At 36.3% G+C, this 19,180-nt stretch overlaps 1 protein-coding gene across 1 annotated transcript in view; it reads right to left on the reverse strand.

Moving 5' to 3' along the window:
* The window catches only part of USH2A (usherin), a 777,205-nt gene that overhangs the window by 208,755 nt on the left and 549,270 nt on the right, over window positions 1-19,180 (reverse strand). Inside the window, exons 44-46 of the mRNA XM_003930351.4 lie at window positions 9,846-10,055; window positions 8,318-8,520; window positions 1,875-1,987 (exon numbers count right to left, since the gene is read on the reverse strand). Coding sequence (XP_003930400.3) covers window positions 1,875-1,987; window positions 8,318-8,520; window positions 9,846-10,055 — 526 coding nt within the window. The remainder of the gene's footprint in view (window positions 1-1,874; window positions 1,988-8,317; window positions 8,521-9,845; window positions 10,056-19,180) is intronic.

The following is a 19,180-nucleotide window of genomic DNA, read 5'->3' on the forward strand; positions in this document are numbered from 1 at the left end:
CTCCAGTTCTCTGCAGTGGGGGAAAAAAACAGCTTGTTTCCTGCCATTATTCTCTTTTGTCAACGAATATTTTGTTCGTAAATTTCTCCACTATTAAATCATTTGCCTCTTTCTGACAAATATCGCTTACAAAAACATGTTGCAATCCCTTTTCTGTTGTTGTCTCCTCTCACTTTCCTCGTTCTTGTGTTTTACTCTTTTTAATGTTTCTACCATCGATTTAATATATTTGGGTACAAGCAGTTTTTAACAGCAAATAAAAATATCTGTCCTCTGTTGTTATGTGCAACAATCTTCTTAAAGGAAAAAACACCCTAGCAATGCAGTCACATTTGTTCCATTTTTTTTTACAAAGCTTAGATATTATTTTTTTAGTTATAAATAAATATGTAATACGAGGCATATTCTGTTATGTTATTCACGTGGGCTTGAGTCATGGGGATACCAGTGGACAAGAATTTGACAACATCCACCTACCTAATTATAATTCTTCCTTGAGTTTTTTAAGACTGAACTCAAATGTCACATCTTCCATGATGCCTTCACTGACAATTCTGGGTAGAGTTTGCTACTTCTCTTTACATTCTTCTTGCATATCATAAACCTCTATTATAGTGTTTTTCACATAGTTCTATAAACATTTATTTCGGGGAATATCTTCCACAGTGGATTGAAACTTTGCAAATTTAGAATCATGTCTTATGCCCTTTTGTATTACTTTTACCTTCTATATTATTTTAGCCACAGATGTGTTTGCTAAAAGAATAAAGGTCTCTAATGTCCATTTAATATGACTATTTCCCTCCTGCATAGTGGACAGTCCTGTAAATAGGTTGGGGGATGTCTGTTGGAGGGATTATAAACTAATTAGCACATCAAAAATTAGATCAGTATCTATCATGTATTTGATAGAAGATACACTCAAGGAGAAAAGATATGATTATTGCCATGAATAGCTAACAATTCAGTTGGTTGGGTTTTCTAATTATTTCAACTATTGGTTGCGAAACCAGTACTAATTTTTTTTTGAACTGATTTAAGATCTATATGTCATAGAGGAATCTTTCAGAATTGAAACATTTATAATAGACTGATTATTTCTCTCTCTCTCTGTGTGTGTGTGTGTGTGTGTGCGCGCGCGCGTGTGTGTGTGTGTGTGTGTATGTGGTTTGTATGTGTAGGTGGAGGATGATTCATTTAGCTTAAGCAAAAAGTATAGTGGAAGCACTAAGATTTCTTTTCCCAGTCTCAACTTGATACAAATGGATGAATAATTTCCCATCTTATTTTCAGCTTTGGAAACAACACCAAATATTATTATTATTATTGTTACTTATTATGAATTGTAAAGAGACTCACTTTCAAATTATGATCATTTCTCAGCTACAAAAGAATACAGAAAAATAAAGTGATTCTACCAAGAAGCTGACAAAATTGGAAATGGATATCTAAACATTATCTGCCCTATTAATTTTACAGATTTCTTGCTTTAGGGCACTCTAACATATATAAATCATTTTTTTTTCCCAAAAAGATTAAGTTAGAAGGTAGTCATTACAATTAAGCTTTTATTTTGCTTCGCAAAATGATTCACTAAAGGACACATTTAAATAAGGAGACATGCATTTCAATTATTTGTTTACAGATTACTAAACAAGAAAACTGAGGCTCGGCAATCAGGGAAATTAAAGACTACATGTATTGGATGTCCAATGAAGATTAACATCTGTGAAATAATATCAAAAATTTGATTTACATGCATACTTATAGAAACCCATTAAATGTGATTGTCATGGCTGACAGGAGACCTATAATTTTAATTTTTATTTCTTATGATCAGAGTTTCTTAGATAAACTGACACAAAATTTTGTACCTTGAAGTGATGCCACGAATTGTAGGTGTTGGTATATCACTTGGAGTATCTTCCACAGTGGTGATTTGGGTTCCATTGCTTTTCATGCAGGCATATATTGTGCAGACTTCAACCTGCAAACATTTGTTTAGAAAAGAATAAATACAACAATTTTTGAAATACGTACCAACAATAGTCTGAATCCCACCTACTCTCATTTCACATGAATCTCTTATAGTTCTCTATAGCCTCTTGAGGTTTAATCAATATTCATTTTTGATGTTAATTGACTCCAAAGGAATGAGCTCAGAGGAGGGTATAGAATTGGGATCAGGACAATTGATTTAGTTATGAGAATGGTGATGTTTAGTCTCTGGTTGCAACAATTCAGAAAGAGAAAGATACATTAATCTGCTCAAAGCATAGTCAAGGAATGGAAGATGCCCAAGTGATAGTTTGCAAGCATAATAGGTTATCACTGCTTATTGTTCTCTAAATCTATAACTAAGTCATGTAATGATGATATCTTCTGGAAGTCTTGACACTGTAACAAATAGCCTAAATGCTAATGTCTAATGGAAGAAAAATGAGGCCTAGAGAAGCCTTCCAATATGGCTGAGCTATTTTATATCCATTTGTTCCAGATGCAATTGTATTTTTACCTTAATCACAGCAGAAAATCATCATTCATCCCTTTAATTCTGCCACCTAATCTGAACAAAAACCGAGGAGGGTGGAATAACTGAAGATTAGAAATGGGGTTCATCAAGCATTAGTAACACAAAAGGAATGCATTAACCAAGAGGGAGGACAGAGAAATGAATATACAAAAGACTGGGGACATCTATGAAGCAACATCATTCTGCTCTCAATTAAAGGATAAACCAAAGAGGAACTGTACTTTTTACAGTGTAATTTACTTTCAGCATCTAATACATAAATGGAGAAGGCAAGCTAGGTACTGATGAATCTTAAACACTAATTCTGAGCTTTCATGTGAAACAGTTCTCTGATTGTTCCTTTGGTGTTTGAGGAAAGGCAAATGGGATTCCTGTATTTAGTAGATATGCTATTTTATTCACAGGACACATAAACAGTAGTTAAGCCATATATTCATAATGCTGTATGAGTTGTATTACTTATTGATGCCATACAGTCTTTTGGGGGTATTAGTGGATATTTAAACACTGTCAAGGGCCTACATTCCAAGCATGTCTGATTAAACCTGAAATAAAGGCAGATAAACTTAAAATATAATGCTGTAATACAATTAATGAAAATGAACTTTACACATATTGAAAAAATTTGATTATATGATTATATGATACATAATGAGGTAACTCAGAATCAATTCAAGTGAATTTATTATATATCTAATATGTGTCAAGTATTATAATGGATAATTGCACAAATAAGTATTGATTCCTCATAACTCCATTTAAACAAATTTGCAGAGAAACCGGGGAATATGATCAAGTTAGTAAGATTTGGGATATCTGAGTTGGTCTCCATTGTACCCTGTTGCCTTCTCATTTAAATACTACACATAATTTTGAGCTCTAAACTACTTAGGCATATTCAAATATTTTTCCAGAAAACATTCCTTTGATTCATTGGTCAAAGGAAAATGACCAATGACTACTGGTTGTAGCCAGATGATTATATATGTTTTAACCTCAAATGTTAAAGAAATGTGCCAATATTTTTGTATTACTAATGTTAATATTCCAAATCTCCATTTTGGGACCTATTTCTAGTGCTGTAATGATACTGCATAACATGTGAATGAAACACAAATATAAGGCTTACTATATTTACATTAAAAAGAGATGAAACTGAATAAAAATAAAATTATTATTTCTTTTTAAAAGGGACACGTAAAGGGATTATTCAAAATGTAGATAATTGGCCAGGTGCAGTACTGGTAATCTCAGCACTTTGGGAAGTGGAGGGTGGATCACCTGAAGTCAGGAGTTTGAGACCAGCCTAGCCAACATGGTGAAACCCTGTCTTTACTAAAAATAAAAAACAAAATTAACCAGGTGTGGTGGCAGGTGCTTGTAATCCCAGCTATTTGGGAGGCCGAGGCATGAGAATCACTTGACCCCTGGAGGTAGAGGTTGCAGTGAGTCAAGATCATGTCATTGCACTCCAACCTTGGTGACAAGAGTGAGACTCCACCTAAAAAAAAAGTAGCTACTTGGGTGTGTTATGGACTTTGAAATCAATAGCTATTTTACAGACGGGGTTATCATGGAGAACCTCAATTCTAAGGTATTAGGCATGCCAATTAAATGCTTATTTTAAATCAAACCAAATCACTTTTGACATCCTAATGAAAATCATTGAAATCTGATGTTCAAGTTTCCAGAAGTGCAACAGTTATATCAAGTACAGTATTCTTGGACTGCAAAAAGCATCACAAAAATATAATAATTGGGAATAAGAACCTCTTAGTCACTAATAACAAAATTCATTACTGGATCTTACATTGGTCTTTGTATCTTCATCTGTTTTCACTCTCTTCAGTCTACCAGATGAGGAGGCTTCATTTATACCTACTGGCTTGAGTTACTTATGCCTGACTCAAACCAGTAGTGGTGTAAATTAAGCCTTCCCCATAGAACAGGCCTGGAATACTTTTAAACCTCAACTCTTGCTCCAGAGTAAGAAAGCTGAGCTGCATATGCATGCACAGCATACAGTGCTCTCACCCCTAGGTTGTGTTTCAAGTCTTGATAAAGCAAATGAATGAGGTGCCTTTTGAAAACTCAGCTTTCTTGAATAGAGGTCAAAAGAAGACAATACAGCAAACCCTCCATCACCTTCCTATGTTAGTCTTTTTTATATAGCTATATTTGTAATGTATGAGGAGCATGATTTTTATTTTATAATTCAGCCTATGGCCTACCTATATACATGGACTCACTGTAAGAATTATGAACATAAATATCAGTCCACATATTCCATGCTAAGACAACTCAGGTAGATTATGGGAATCATGGTGTGCAATGAAAACAAACCACTGCTCAAGGAAATCAGAGATGATACAAACAAATGAAAAAACATTCTATGCTCACTGGCAGGGAGAATCAATATCATGATAATGGCCATGCTTATTTTAAATAAAACCAAATCACCTTTACAATCATAACGAAAATCACCAAAATCTCATGATAAAATTTCCAGAAATGCAACAGCTATATCAAGTACAGTATTCTTGGACTACAGAAAGCTTCACAGAAATATAGTAATCAGGAATAAGAACCTCTAATAATAAAATTCAATTATTAGATTCTACTTTGGTCTTTTGTATCTTCATCTGTTTCCACTCTCTCTTGCAAGAAAAAAAAAACTCATTAAAAAGTGGGCAAAAGACATGAACAGACACTTCTCAAAAGAAGACATTTATATGTCCAACAAACATATGAAAAAGAGCTCAACATCACTGATCATCAGCCAATTAAAACCACAATGAGATACCATTTCATGCCAGTCAGAATGGTCATTATTAAAAAGTCAAGAAACAACAGATGCTGGCAAAGCTGTGGAGAAATAGAAGCACTCAAAGTAATTAATTGCCTAAAGTAAATAGATTCAATGCTATTCCCATTAAACTACCATTGACATTCTTCATAGAATTAGAAAAAACTACTTTAAAATTCATATTTTATGAACCAGAAAAGGGCCCATATAGTCAAGACAATCCTAAGTAAAAAGAACAAAGCTGAAGACATCACACTACCTGACTTTAGACTATACTACAAGACTACAGTAACTGAAACAGGATGGTACTAGTACAAAAACAAATACATAGACCAATGGAATGAAATAAGACTCAGAAATAAGACTGCACATCCACCACCATCTGATCTTTCACAAACCTAACAAAAACACGCAATGGGGAAAAGATACCCTGTTTAAAAAATAGTACTGGAAAAACTGACTAGCCATATGCAGAAAATTGAAACTGGACCCCTTCCTTACATCTTATACAAAAATTAACGCAAGATGGATTAAATACCTAAATGTAAAACCCAAAACTATAAAAATTCTAGAAGAAAACCAAGGCAGTACCATTCAGGACATAGCCACTGGCAAATATTTTATGGCAAAATGTCAAAAACAATTGCAACAAAAGCAATAATTGATAAGTGGTATTTAATTAAACTGAAGAGCTTCTGCATAGCAAAAGAAACTATCATCAGACTGAACAGGCAACCTATTTTTGCAATTTATCTATTTGACAAAACTTTAAGAAAAAAAGCACCTCATTAAAAAGTGAGCTAAGGATATGAACAGGCAAGTAACAAAATAAGACATTTATGCAGCCAACAAATATATGAAAAAGAGCTCAACATCACTGATCATTAGAGAAATGTAAATCAAAACCACAGTGAGATATCACTTCATGCCAGTCAGAATGGTGATTATTAAAAAGTCAAGAAATGACAGATGCTGACAAAGCTGTGGAGAAATAGAAAGGCTTTTACGCTGTTGGTGGGAATGTAATTTAGTTCAACTGTTGTGAAAGACAGTATGACACTTCCTCAAAGACCTAAGACCTTTTGACCCAGACATTTCATTACTGGGTATATACCCAAAGCAATACAAATCATTCTCTTATAAAGATACATGCACATGTATGTTCACTGCAGCACTATTTACAATAGCAAAGACATGGAATCAACCCAACGTCTATCAATTACAGACTGGGTAAAGAAAATGTGGTGTATGTACACCATGGAATACTATGCAGCCATAAAAAAGAATGAGTTCATGTCCTTTGCAGGGACACGGATGAAGCTGGAAACCATCATTCTCAGCAAACTAACACAGGAACAGAAAACCAAATACCACATGTTCTCACTTACAAGTAGGAGATGTACAGTGAGAACACATGGACACAGGGAGGGGAACAACACACACTGGGGCCTGTTGGGGGGTAAGGGGGAAGGGAGAACATCAGAACAAATAGCTAATAATGCATGTGGAACTTAATACGTGGGAGACGGGTTGATAGATGCAGCAAACCACCACGGCACACGTTTACCTATGTAACAAACCTGCATGTCCTGCACATATATCCCAGAACTTAAAATGAAATAAATATAAATTTTAAAAAAGAAAGAAAAAGAATTAATGTACCATTCTTCTTTGTTCAAAGATATTTTTATTTGGTTTTCTTAGGAAGCTAGGCCTATGGGTCACAGTAGGGGAGACTAAATTATTGGTTGCAGCCAGATGATTATGTATGTCTTAACCTCAAATTCAGGAAAAGGAGATGGAAACCTCAATGAGGTCATACTACTGAATGGATAGAACTAGTGAAAAGTTTCTGTGGCCAGATAAAATTTCTGTGCTTATTATCTTATGAATATTATTTTACAAAGTGCTTATGAATTTTAGACATAGCACAGTTCATTTAAAAATCTACTAAACTGCAAGCCTTCTCTAAATGTGGGGTTTCCCAAATAGTCTGTTTCTTAAAATCACTCATTTGCACATGTAGCCCTGCTGTCTTTTGTATCTTAGTACTCCAAGAAGATTTCCAGTTCCATGAAGATAATGCCTTAGCATATAAAGGAATTATCTTCACGGAAGGAAAACAGGAAGTTTTATATGCCTTAGTATTCCCTATATTTTTTCTGCTTTTAAGGCCAATAACCCCTGAAGAAGTCTATGAGTTTGACTTCAAGTGATCAATCTACTTTCTGAAATTGCGTGTTAAATTTTGTCATAAAGGTGCATAAATATTTTTCTAAGGCAGAGTACATTGACTTCGTAAGATTCTTAAAGATGTCCAAGGACAAAAAGTTTAACTACAACTGCCCTCACATATGCGGGGATCATTGAACATTTTTTGAGTGATGAACAAATACATTTCTTTCATCTTCAGATAAAATGTTTTAATATTTTTTGTCTGCTATGTTTTTTATTTATGTTTTCCTGTTGCATTCAGAATCACAGAATGCTGGAGGTGACTAGAATGTTTTAAGTCATCTAGTCCATTGCCCCTACAAAAAAGGAAATTGACACCAAGTGAAGTTTCACAACTTCCCTGGAAATATTAAATTAGTAAATAGGAGAAATGGGAAGAAAAAGAACATCTCCACATTTATAAGCTGATTCTGATTTTGATTTCAGTAAAAGATCCAGGTAAAAGGTAAACTGCTCAGCAAGATTTATTTAGAATACATGATTAGTTTCATTTTGCCAGTGAGAATTTCATCACCATCCTCATCACCATCGTTTTTCACATTATCATTATCTTCTCTCCAGAGACTCACATGTTTGTCTACAGCACACAGATTTAATTCTGATCAATTTCCCTTCTCTCTTTTCCTTTCCCCACCAAATAAATAATCTGTAACCAAGACAGAATGTATCCACTTGAAGACATAGCCTGGCATGGTTTATTTAACATATCCGCAAGCCTAACGGTCAAAAAACAATGCTCTAACCTGAATGTCATAGATAGTGAAGGGAGACATGTCTCTCAGAATAAACGACCCAGGCACATTCATTCCAGTCTTGTAGAGCTTATTATTTACATAGATAGAATACTCAGTGACAACACCATTTGGGTTTGAAGGAGATGTCCAGATGACACGTACAGCTGTACTGTTGATGATGACAACCTCTGGAGGAAGCACGCCCTGAGGCTCTAGAATTGAAGAAACTGAATAAACTCCAGCTGTCTCTGAAAAAGCACGTTAGACTAAATGCAGATTAGTATTTAGGTTTAGCAAAGGGTTCGTTGCTTATCTGCTTTTCTCTGATGAAGTTATCACAGTCTGTAGTCCTCTGTAAATTGGCTTATTATACTCTCAGTTAGAAACCATAAGAATTGGTGGTAAAATGCTTTATACCACCAGCATAGTGCTAATCTTCAATACTATGTGACCAGTGGGATACGATGATAAATTATTCACCCATCTGCACCACTAACACATATCTGTTTTTTGTCTTTTTTTCCAGCCCTTCACTCTATACCTTCAAGGAGCAGGGGAGGGAGGGAAGGAAATGAAATTTGCTCCTTAAGCAAAAAATAAAACTCAAATACAACAAGGCTGGTGGAACGTGAAAAATCATTTGCTGTTACTAGCTTGTAACTCAAGCAATGTGAAGCAATAATGCAATATTGTCATTATGTAAATGATTTGGAATGTTGATTACCATAGGTAATGATGAAATCTAACATAAGAAAAAAATCTTGCTTAGCGTTAAATTACATAATTATTCAGGCACGTCAGAAATAACTATGCAAAGACCTATTTTTATCATAAGAACCCATCTTAACTAGTTGAAGAATTGTCCTTGTGATCTACCTATTTTATAAACAAAAGGTGCTGACCTTTGGCACCACAAAGGGAAATGGGTTCCACACTTAAAGAGCTCTGCTAATGACCTGGAACACTTGCTTGGGAGGTAATGATATTATAATGTTTATAATGAGACTTTATAAAGCCAAAAAGATTAGAAAGACCATTCCAAACACATTTCAGATTCACAAGTTGCTTCCCTTGCTTCCTCCCCCTTGCTAACTGGCTTAGAAATGAGTCATAGGCAATTTTTCTCCGTGGCTGGACTTCTACCTACCATTTCTGGTGACTCAGGGAGGGCCCTCACTGTGTTTGGCTGTCGTTTTGAAAAACATACTGCTTCTGAGGGCAAATCTTAAAAAAAAAAAAAGTTTCTAAATGTCACGGTGTATTGATGCGAACTCAGTTCTAAAATAAGTATACACTGAAAAGAACAGGAACAAACTGGGCTAATATCTCATTATTAGAGCTTGTGCTGCTGTCTCAATGGGACTGCTTATTGATCTGCTACTAACGACAGTGAGCACTTAAGCATTTTAGCCCCCACCCCCTTCCCTCCTGCACCGGAAATTTTATAATGGAGGGATGACTGATCTCAACCCTGGCAAGAATCAATCAATTTCATTAGAATCTCTGAAGCAAAACATCCCTTAAAATCTGGACTCACCGCCATCGCCAGTGGTTGCGTGAAGTCCTGCACTGTTGATGCTGTGGACTCCATTGAAGACAGAGATAAAGATCCAGTACTCTGTGTTTGGCTTTAGGTGTCCAATAACATGAGAGTTTACATTGGGCAAGATTTTTAGAGATTCATTTGAGGTAGCAGAACTCCAAAAAAGTGTATAATATTCAACTTCACCTTGCAGGTCTTGAAAAGCTGTCAACAATAAATGCAGGACATGGTGAATGTAGCTGAGGGTCTCAGGGGAAAAAAATAAATTCTATCAGAATTTTCTAGAATGAAAAAAAAAGGAAGCTTAGGGAGTCTTTGTTTTGGAAATGTTAAAAAAAGCTTATGGAATCTTCTTTTTGGTGGTGCTAGTGGTGATAGTTTTATTTTATTTATTTATTTGAGACAGAGTTGCTCTCTGTCAGCCAGGCTGGAGTGCGGTGGTGCAATGTTGTTTCACTGCAACCTTGACCTCTTGAGCTCAAGTGATCCTCCTGCTTCAGATTTCCAAGTAGCTGGGACTGCAGGCTCAGGCCACCACAACTGGCTAATTTTTATAAGTTTTTGTAGACACACGTTTCCCAGGCTGGTCTCAAACTTCTGGCCTCAAGTGATTCTCCCACTATGGCCTCCCAAGGTCCCAAGGTGCTGGGAGGTGTGAACCGCTGCACCCAGGCAGTTTTTTATTTTTTAATAATTTGCATTTTTCCAAATCCCATAATTAATTGCAGTCTTATATAGGAATATGAGTCTTACAAAAGTCTTAACTTCTTAAATTTCCTTTAAATATTTTAACTTTGCTACTTACAATTATTCAATGAATCATCAGAACTTTCATGTAACACTGATGAAAGGAAACTAAGACTGAAATTAAAGTATACCATACATGGAACAACTTCTGCTCATAAGAAACATAATCCTAGAGAGAAGACTAGGCTAATACAAAAAAGGGCATTTCCCAACACAGATCCTAGAGGCATTTTTTAACTTGCTAACAACATTTGCTAAATGATATCTAGAAGGTTGCTTAGATAGATATCCCTTTATGTACATTGCCACTGTAGCAGGGCTGCATAGCATGCTCCTCTTAAGGACTGGCTCAAGGTAATACTTAAATTTTTATCACAGCTCTCATCCTTCTCTTCTAGTTTGATGTGTTTCTATAATGTAGACAAGCTTTTTAAAGATCCCAATATTAATCACTAACTGTTCTGCAAATATAATGCATCAATTCTTCAACCCTTATCCTTTCAAGTCCAGTCTATTATTTTTTCCTCCTATTCCTCCCAATTTCTCTATTCTTTGCTCTAGGCTCTGCTTCTCATTATCTGCCCATGATGATTCTTTAACAAGAGAACATGAAAACAGCCATATTTTCTTAGGTAGGAAATAGTATACTGCTCTACTTACATCAGTATTATTTTCATAGACTTTAAACAGAAACAATTACCTTTGTTTGTTAGGATGTGGGTGGAGTGTTGGCTCACAAGCTTTCTGAAATTGCATGTCAAATTATATATCAAAAAATACTCAGGCTGGGCACCGTGGCTCACACCTGTAATCCCAGCACTTTAGGAGGCTGAGACAAGAAGATCACTTGGGCTCAGGAGTTCGAGACCAGCCTGGGAAACATGCCCAATACCCCATCTCTACATGAAATATAAAAACCAACCAGGCATGATGGCACACACCTGTAGTCCCTGTTATTCAGGAAGCTGAGGCAGCAGCATGGCTTGAGCCCAGGAGGCAGAAGTTACAGTGAGCTGAGACCATGTCACTGTACTCCAGGCTGGACAACAGAATGAGACCATGTCTCAGGAAAAAAAGTTCAACAGCACCAGTCCAAGGATTGGGAGGAAAAAGTGGCATTTCTCTTTATGGTTATTGATGTCTGATTTCATTACTATATGAGATCCCAGCATATGGCCATATAAAGTAATATAGTTTTGAGAACAGTATGATTCTTTTAAGGAGCCTTTACATTAAAGTCTTGGTGATTTTGCATAAAAAGTGAATGCTAGGTTTTTCTTTTTGTTTTTCCTAAACACACTACTGCTTTCACTTTATCTCTAGAAACAGTTAAAAAGGTATGATGTGCCAGTGTAGCTGGAAGAGTTTGTATTTGAAAACCTGTAGCAATTAATTTGGAAAACTCTGGGTTTTGCAATGTTTATTTCCTCTGATGTCACAAAAATGTAAGCACATGCAATAATGAGGTCATTATTGATCATTGGCAGGAACTGACTCTTCAAATCCCTTAAAATTTTCCTGAATGATAATATTCATCAAGTACAGGAAAGCAATGGGTGTAATGGATGCAAACACTTTTTCTGTTACTAGAATCATTTTCTACTGGCTTACAGCATTATTTATTACTTATTAATTTGTGGTTGCTATGGTATAATGCAAAGTGTACTAGATTTGTAGTTTATATTGTATTTTAGTTTATTAAGTGAGTAGCTGATTATAAAGTCAAGTCCTGAAGATATAATATTAATGAAATGCTTCAAACTTTACTTACATATATAAATTGATTTTACTTGGGTTATTAAATGTGCCTGTTATCTGCACTATCAAGTTCCAATTAATATACCTTTGTATATACATTAAATGTATTGCCACTAGCATGAGTTCAAGATGAGCAAAGATCATATGTCAATGTCTGGATGAGATCCCATTGAATGTCCTTTCTTAGCTATGCATTGTATGTTAACCCCTCTGAAACAGAACAGAACCTATTGTCCCAAAGACAACAGGAAAAGGTGGTATACCATTCCACTGTTTATGTCTTACTGCATGACATAGAGGCTCTTGAGATCAGAAACAGGCAGCATTTCTGGGTAATGAGGATGCTGTAATTCTCCCTCTTTCTACCATTTGCTTCAACATTTGTTTCTCCACTCATGTGGATGTTACACTTGGGAGTCCAAAACATAAAAAAAGTAGAAACATATACAATTTTATACATACTCCTAGTCATCACATGAGACGTTCTGTGAGCAATACATGCATAGGAGCATGCTCTTTCACTGCTCAAATAAGGTCTTTAAACTTCAGTGCATTATTAAGTCAGTGAACCATCTAAGAAACAGAAGATACATCCTCAGTTCAATAGACCAACACAAAATTAAAGGCTGATGACCTTGATTTTACCTCTGAGAGATGAAGGCTATTAACAAGGAAACAGCTGGAATAAAGAGACAAGTAAATTTCAACCTCCCTCTCTATTAAGAAAAGCTGGACATGAATGTATCTCTCCTTTTTAAACAGAAAAACATAAGTTACAAGGCTTCTTCCTACCATAAGACAAGGGAAATCTTGTCTAGAGCCTTCAAGGGCAGAATTTTTGTGTATATTTCTTCTAAAAGAATGGGGAGGAGGTTTTATAAAATATTTGCATGTATACCCAAAAATAAAAAAGGGACACGACTTTATGAAGAAGAAGCCTCTAAGAAATAGGGTGGAGGAATCATAAAAAGACAGCCACGAAGACAGAGATGTAAAGGGATCTGCCTTAAATAGGAAGGGAAAGCAAGGAAACATGTAAAGAAATGGCAGAATTAAAATGTACATTGAAAGCAGAAATGAGTAGAGTTAAAAATGTACAGTATCAAAGAATTAACAGGAAAATGACAAGGAAATCAGTGAAAGTCAAAATTATAGACATTGAGAACAGAAAAAATCTAACTACCTTAAAAAATAAATGCAATAAATAATCATGGATATGAAATGCCCCATTAAACCTTACCCAAAATGACTTATGTCTACAAACTGAATAGACTCATATAGTTTTCTACAAAATAATCACAGTATATCCAAAGATAGACATATCACAGAATATTACAACATTTTAAAGGTAAACTAAAAATTAGGAACATTTATAAAGAAAAAATCAGATAAGCTTCAAACTTCTTATGTGGAATGTCAAACACTGAAAGACAATGGAACAATTTCAACAAGTTTTGAGGGGAAACAGTTTGATCCAAGAATTTTATACATATTTAAATGAGTACTTATATGTCAAAACAACAGAAATTCTTTCTTATTTAGGCAAAAGTTAAGAGAATGTGCAATGATAATAGAAATACTTTCTTGTATCAACAAACATTTAGAGAACATACAACTAATTAATTGATTCCTTTAAAGTTTCATGATAAAACTATCTAATAATCTTCAGAAGACAGAAAGATTAACCAAGATCCAGAGCTCAAGATTGGGAAAGTTTAAGAATTGCTGATAAGTACTGAGGCTATTTAGAGAAAATAGTTGTGTAAAAATTTATATGATGATGATGATGATGATAATAATAATAATAAACCAACCACTGAAAACAGCAAATGAGAAAGGCAAGAAAAATAACAGTACATTCAGTTCTTTATTATACGTAAAATAGAATGGCATGGAAAAATAGAGAAAAACATTACTAGCCACTAATAACACTGATAATATTTAAACTTTAAAATGTATTACAGAAGATAAAAGCTGTCTTCTGTAATCTGAAGGCAAAGATTTCTGGAATTCTTCAATGCCAACATTTCTCTCTTCTTGCCAAATAATTGAAGGACATTTGCTGGACCCCACGCATCTGAACTGAGATGTCAAGGAGCAATTGGCCATCTCTGACTGTCTAACTTTCCCATCTCAGGTAGGACTCTAAGGCCCCAGGGAATGGTGGATTCACTAGATGAAAGAAGCCTGTCTTTAACTGACCTAAGAGAGTTTTAAAAGGGCAACACAATAAAAGTGGGGGACTTCAATACTCCACTGACAGTATTAGACAGGTCATCAAGACAGGAAGTCAACAAAGAAACAACGGACTTAAACTATACCCTAGAACAAATAGACTTAATAGGTATTTATAAAACATTCTACCCCCAAACCACAGAATATACATTCTATTTATCAGCACATGGAACATTTTCTAAGATAGTTCATATGATAAGCCACAAAATGAGTCTCAACAAATTTAAGAAAATTAAAATTATATCAAGTACTCTTTCAGATTACAATGGAATAAAACTGGAAATTGACTGCAATAAGAACCCTCAAAAAATTATGCAAATACATGGAAATTAAATAATCTGCTCCTGAATGATCATAGGGTCAACAATGAAATCAAGATGAAAATTAAAAATTATTTGAACTGAATGATATTAGTAACACAACCTATCAAAACTTCTTGGATACAACAAAAGCAGTGTTAGGAGGAAAGTTCATAGCCTTAAATGCCTACATCAAAAATCTGAAAGTGCATAAATAGACAATCTAAGGTCACACCTCAAGGAACTAGAGAAACAAGAACAAAACAAACCCAAACCCAGGAGACAAAAAGAAATAAACAAGATCAGAAGAGAACTAAATGCAACTGAAACAAACAACCAATTCAAAAAAGATAAATGAAATAAAGACCTGGTTCTTTGAAAACATAAATAAAATTGAAGGACCATTTGTAAGATTAACCAAAAAAAGAAGAGAGAAGTTCCAAATAAGCTCAATTAGAATTAAAACAGGAGCGATTACAACTGATACCACAGAAATCCAAAGGTCTTTCAAGGTTTCTATGGACACTTTCATACAAATAAACTAGAAAACCTAGAGGAAATGGGTAAATTCCTGGAAATATGCAACTCTCCTAGATTAAACCAGGAAGTAATAGAAACTCTGAACAGACCAGGAATAAGGTAATTAAAAAGTTAACCACAAAAAAAGTCCAGAATCAGACAGATTCACAGCTGACTTCTATCAGACATTCAAAGAAGAATTTGTGCCAATCATATTGTCCCTATTCCAAAAGATATAGAAAGAAGGAATACTCCTGACATCATTTTATAAGGCCAGTATCACCCTAATACCAAAACTGGGAAAGGAGATGACAAAGAAAGAAAACTACAGACCAATATCCCTAATGATCATAGATGCAGAAATCCTTAACAAAATACTAGCTAACCAAATCCAACAACATATCAAAAAGACAATTCACCATGATCAAGTAGGTTTCATACCAGGGATGGAGAGACAGTTTAACATATGCAAGTTGATAAATGTGATATACCACATAAACAGAATTAAAAACAAAAATCACACGATTGATGCAGAGAAAGCCTTTGACAAAATCCAGCATCCCTTTATAATTAAAACCCTCAGCAAAACTGGCATAGAAGAGGCATATTTTATGTAATAAAAGCCATCTATGACAAACCCACAGCTAACATCATACTGAATGGGGAAAAGTTGAAAGCTGTATTAGTCTGTTCTCATGCTGCTGATAAAGACATACCCAAGATTGGGCAATTTACAAAAGAAAGAGATCTAATGGACTCACAGTTCCACATGGCTGGGAAGGCCTCATAATCATAGCGAGGTAAAAGGCACATCTCATATGGTGGCAGACAAGAGAAGAGAGCTTGTACAGGGAAACCCCCCTTTATAAAACCATCAGATCTCATCAGATTTATTCACTATCATGAGAATAGCATGGGAAAGACCCAATCCTATAATTCAATTATCTCCCACTGGGTCCCTTCCATAACACATGGGAATTCTGGGAGCTACAATTCAAGATGAGATTTAGGTGGGGACATAGCCAAACCATATCATTCCACCCTGGTCCCTCCCAAATCTCATGTCTTTATATTTCAATGCCAATCATGCCTTCCAAACAGTTCCCCAAAGTCTTAATTCATTTAAGCATTAATTAAAAAGTCCACAGTCCAAAATCTCATCTGAGACAAGGCAAGTCCCTTCTGCCTATCAGCCTGTAAAATCAAAAGCAAGTTGGTAACTTCCTAGAAACAATGAAGGTACAGCATTGGGTAAAAACAGCTATTCCAAATGGGAGAAATTGGCCTAAACAAAAGGGCTACAGGCTCTATGCAAGTCCAAAATCAAGCAGGGCAGTCATTTTTTTTTTCTTGCTTTGTTGCCCCGCCTGGAGTGCAGTGGCATGATCTTGACTCACTGCACCCTCTGCCTCCTGGATTCAAGTGATTCTTCTGCCTCAGCCTTCTAAGTAGCTGGGACTACAGATGTTCATACCACCACATCTGGCTAATTGGGCAGTCAAATCTTAAAGCTCCAAAATAATCTCTTTTGACTCGTCTCACATCCTGGTCATGTTGATATAAGAGGTGGGTTCCCACGTTCTTGGGCAGCTCTGCCCCTGTGGCTTTGCAGGGTATAGCCTCCTTCCTGGCTGCCTTCACAGGCTGGCATTGAGTGTATATGCTTTTCCATGTGCACAATGCAAGCTGCTGGTGGATCTACTATTTTGAGGCTCTTCTCACAGCATCACTAGGCAGTGCCCCAGTGGGGACTCTGTGTGGGGACACCCACCCCACATTTCCCTTCCATACTGCCCTAGCAAAGGTTTTCCATGAGTGCCCACTCCTGCAACAAACTTCTGTTGGGATAGCCATGTTTTCCCCATACAACCTATGAAATCCAGGTGGAGGTTCCCAAAACTAAATTCTTGACTTCTGTGTACTGGTAGGCTTAACACCACGTGGAAGCTGCCAAGTCTTTAGGCTTGTACCCTCTGAAACCATGGTTGAAGCTTGACGTTGGCCCCTTTCAGCCATGGCTGGAGCTGCTGGCACACAGGACATCAAGTCCCTAGGCTCCATACAGCAAGGGGACCCTGGACCTGGCCCATAATACCACTTTTTCCTCCTAGGTCTGTGGACTTGTGATGGTCGCAGTTGTCATGAAGACTTCTGATATGCCCTGGAGACAGTTTCCCCATTGTCTAGGGTATTAATGTTTGGCTTCTCATTTCTTCTGTAAATTTCTGCAGGTGGCTTAAATTTCTTTTCAGAAAATGGGATTTTCTTTGCTATCACATTGTCAAGCTGTAAATTTTCCAAACTTTTATGCTCTACTTCCCTTATAAAACTGAAGGCCTTTAACAGCACACAAGTCACATCTTGAATGCTTTGCTGCTTAGAAACTTCTTTTGCCACATAGCCTAAATCATCTCTCTTAAGTTCAAAGTTCTACAAATCTCTAGGGCAGGGGCAAAATGATGCCAGTCTCTTTGTTAAAACATAGCAAGAGTTACCTTTGTTCCAGTTCCCAAGTTCCTCATCTCCATCTGAGACCACCTCAGACTGGATTTCATTGTCCACATCATATTAGCATTTTGGTCAAAGCCATTCAACAAGTATTTAGAGAGTTCCAAACTTTCCCACATTTTCCTGTCTTCTTATGAGCCCTCCAGACCATTCCAAACTCTGCCTGTTATCCAATTCCAAAGTTGCTTCCACATTTTTGGGTATCTTTTTAGTAGCACCCCACTCTACTTGTACCAATTTACTGTATTAGTCTGTTCTCACACTGCTGATAAAGACATACTGGAGGTTGGGCAATTTACAAAAGAAAGGTTTAATGGACTCTTAGTTCCACATGGCTGGGGAGGCCTCACAATCATGGAAGGTGAAAGGCACATCTCACAAGGCAGCAGACAAGAAAAGAGAGCTCGTGCAGGGAAACTCCCCTTGTTAGACTTACTCACTATCATGAGAATAGCATAGGAAAGACCTGTCCCATGACTCACTTATCTCACACCTGGTCCCTCCCACAACATATCAAAAGCATTCCCCCTGAGAACTGGAACAAGACAAGGGTGCCTACTTTCACCACTTCTCTTCAATATAGTGAAGCAGCATCATTGTCTGTGGTAAATATCCAAGATTTGTCTTCTCATGCCACGGAAATCAAGGATGCAGACAGGCACACAGTGAGTTTAAGAGTGGAGGTTTAATAGGCAAAAGAAAGAGAAAAGAGAACAGCTCTCTCTTGCAGAGAGAGAAGGCTCCCAAGTCATCTTCCAGTCCATGGCAGGGTGCACATTGCTTTATAGACTGACTTGAGGAGGCAGTACCTGATATTCATGGGTCTAAAGATTGGTTGGACCAAGTGTGCCATTTCCATAGTGTGCGAATAACCTGGCCACCACATCCTAATCTTTTGTTATGCAGATGGGTTCTCTACCTGGCCAGCACAATGTTGTCTGTTCCTGACTGTACATGTGCTTGACAAAGAAAAGGGCAGATGGAGCCACTATGTTGAACATGCCTGGCCTTCAAGTAGCTTTTTTCTATTAGTGCAGCTTCCAGCATTCACTCATGCAAGCTTCCAGCTTGCTTATCTATGTCTGCAGCTCAATTTAACAGGCTGCTCTTGGTTAGAAAAAAAAACAATTTGGGAGCTGCTTTTCATTAAAAGGAAAATCTTACTGAGGACCCTCTTACCCTCACTATTTGCCTAAATAATTTATTTTTAACTTCTATATCAATAGTACTCTAAGTCCTAGCCAAAGCAATCAGAAAAGAAAG

This window comes from Saimiri boliviensis, chromosome 14 (genome assembly GCF_048565385.1).
Source record: "Saimiri boliviensis isolate mSaiBol1 chromosome 14, mSaiBol1.pri, whole genome shotgun sequence".
Classification (NCBI taxonomy): Eukaryota; Metazoa; Chordata; class Mammalia; order Primates; family Cebidae; genus Saimiri; species Saimiri boliviensis.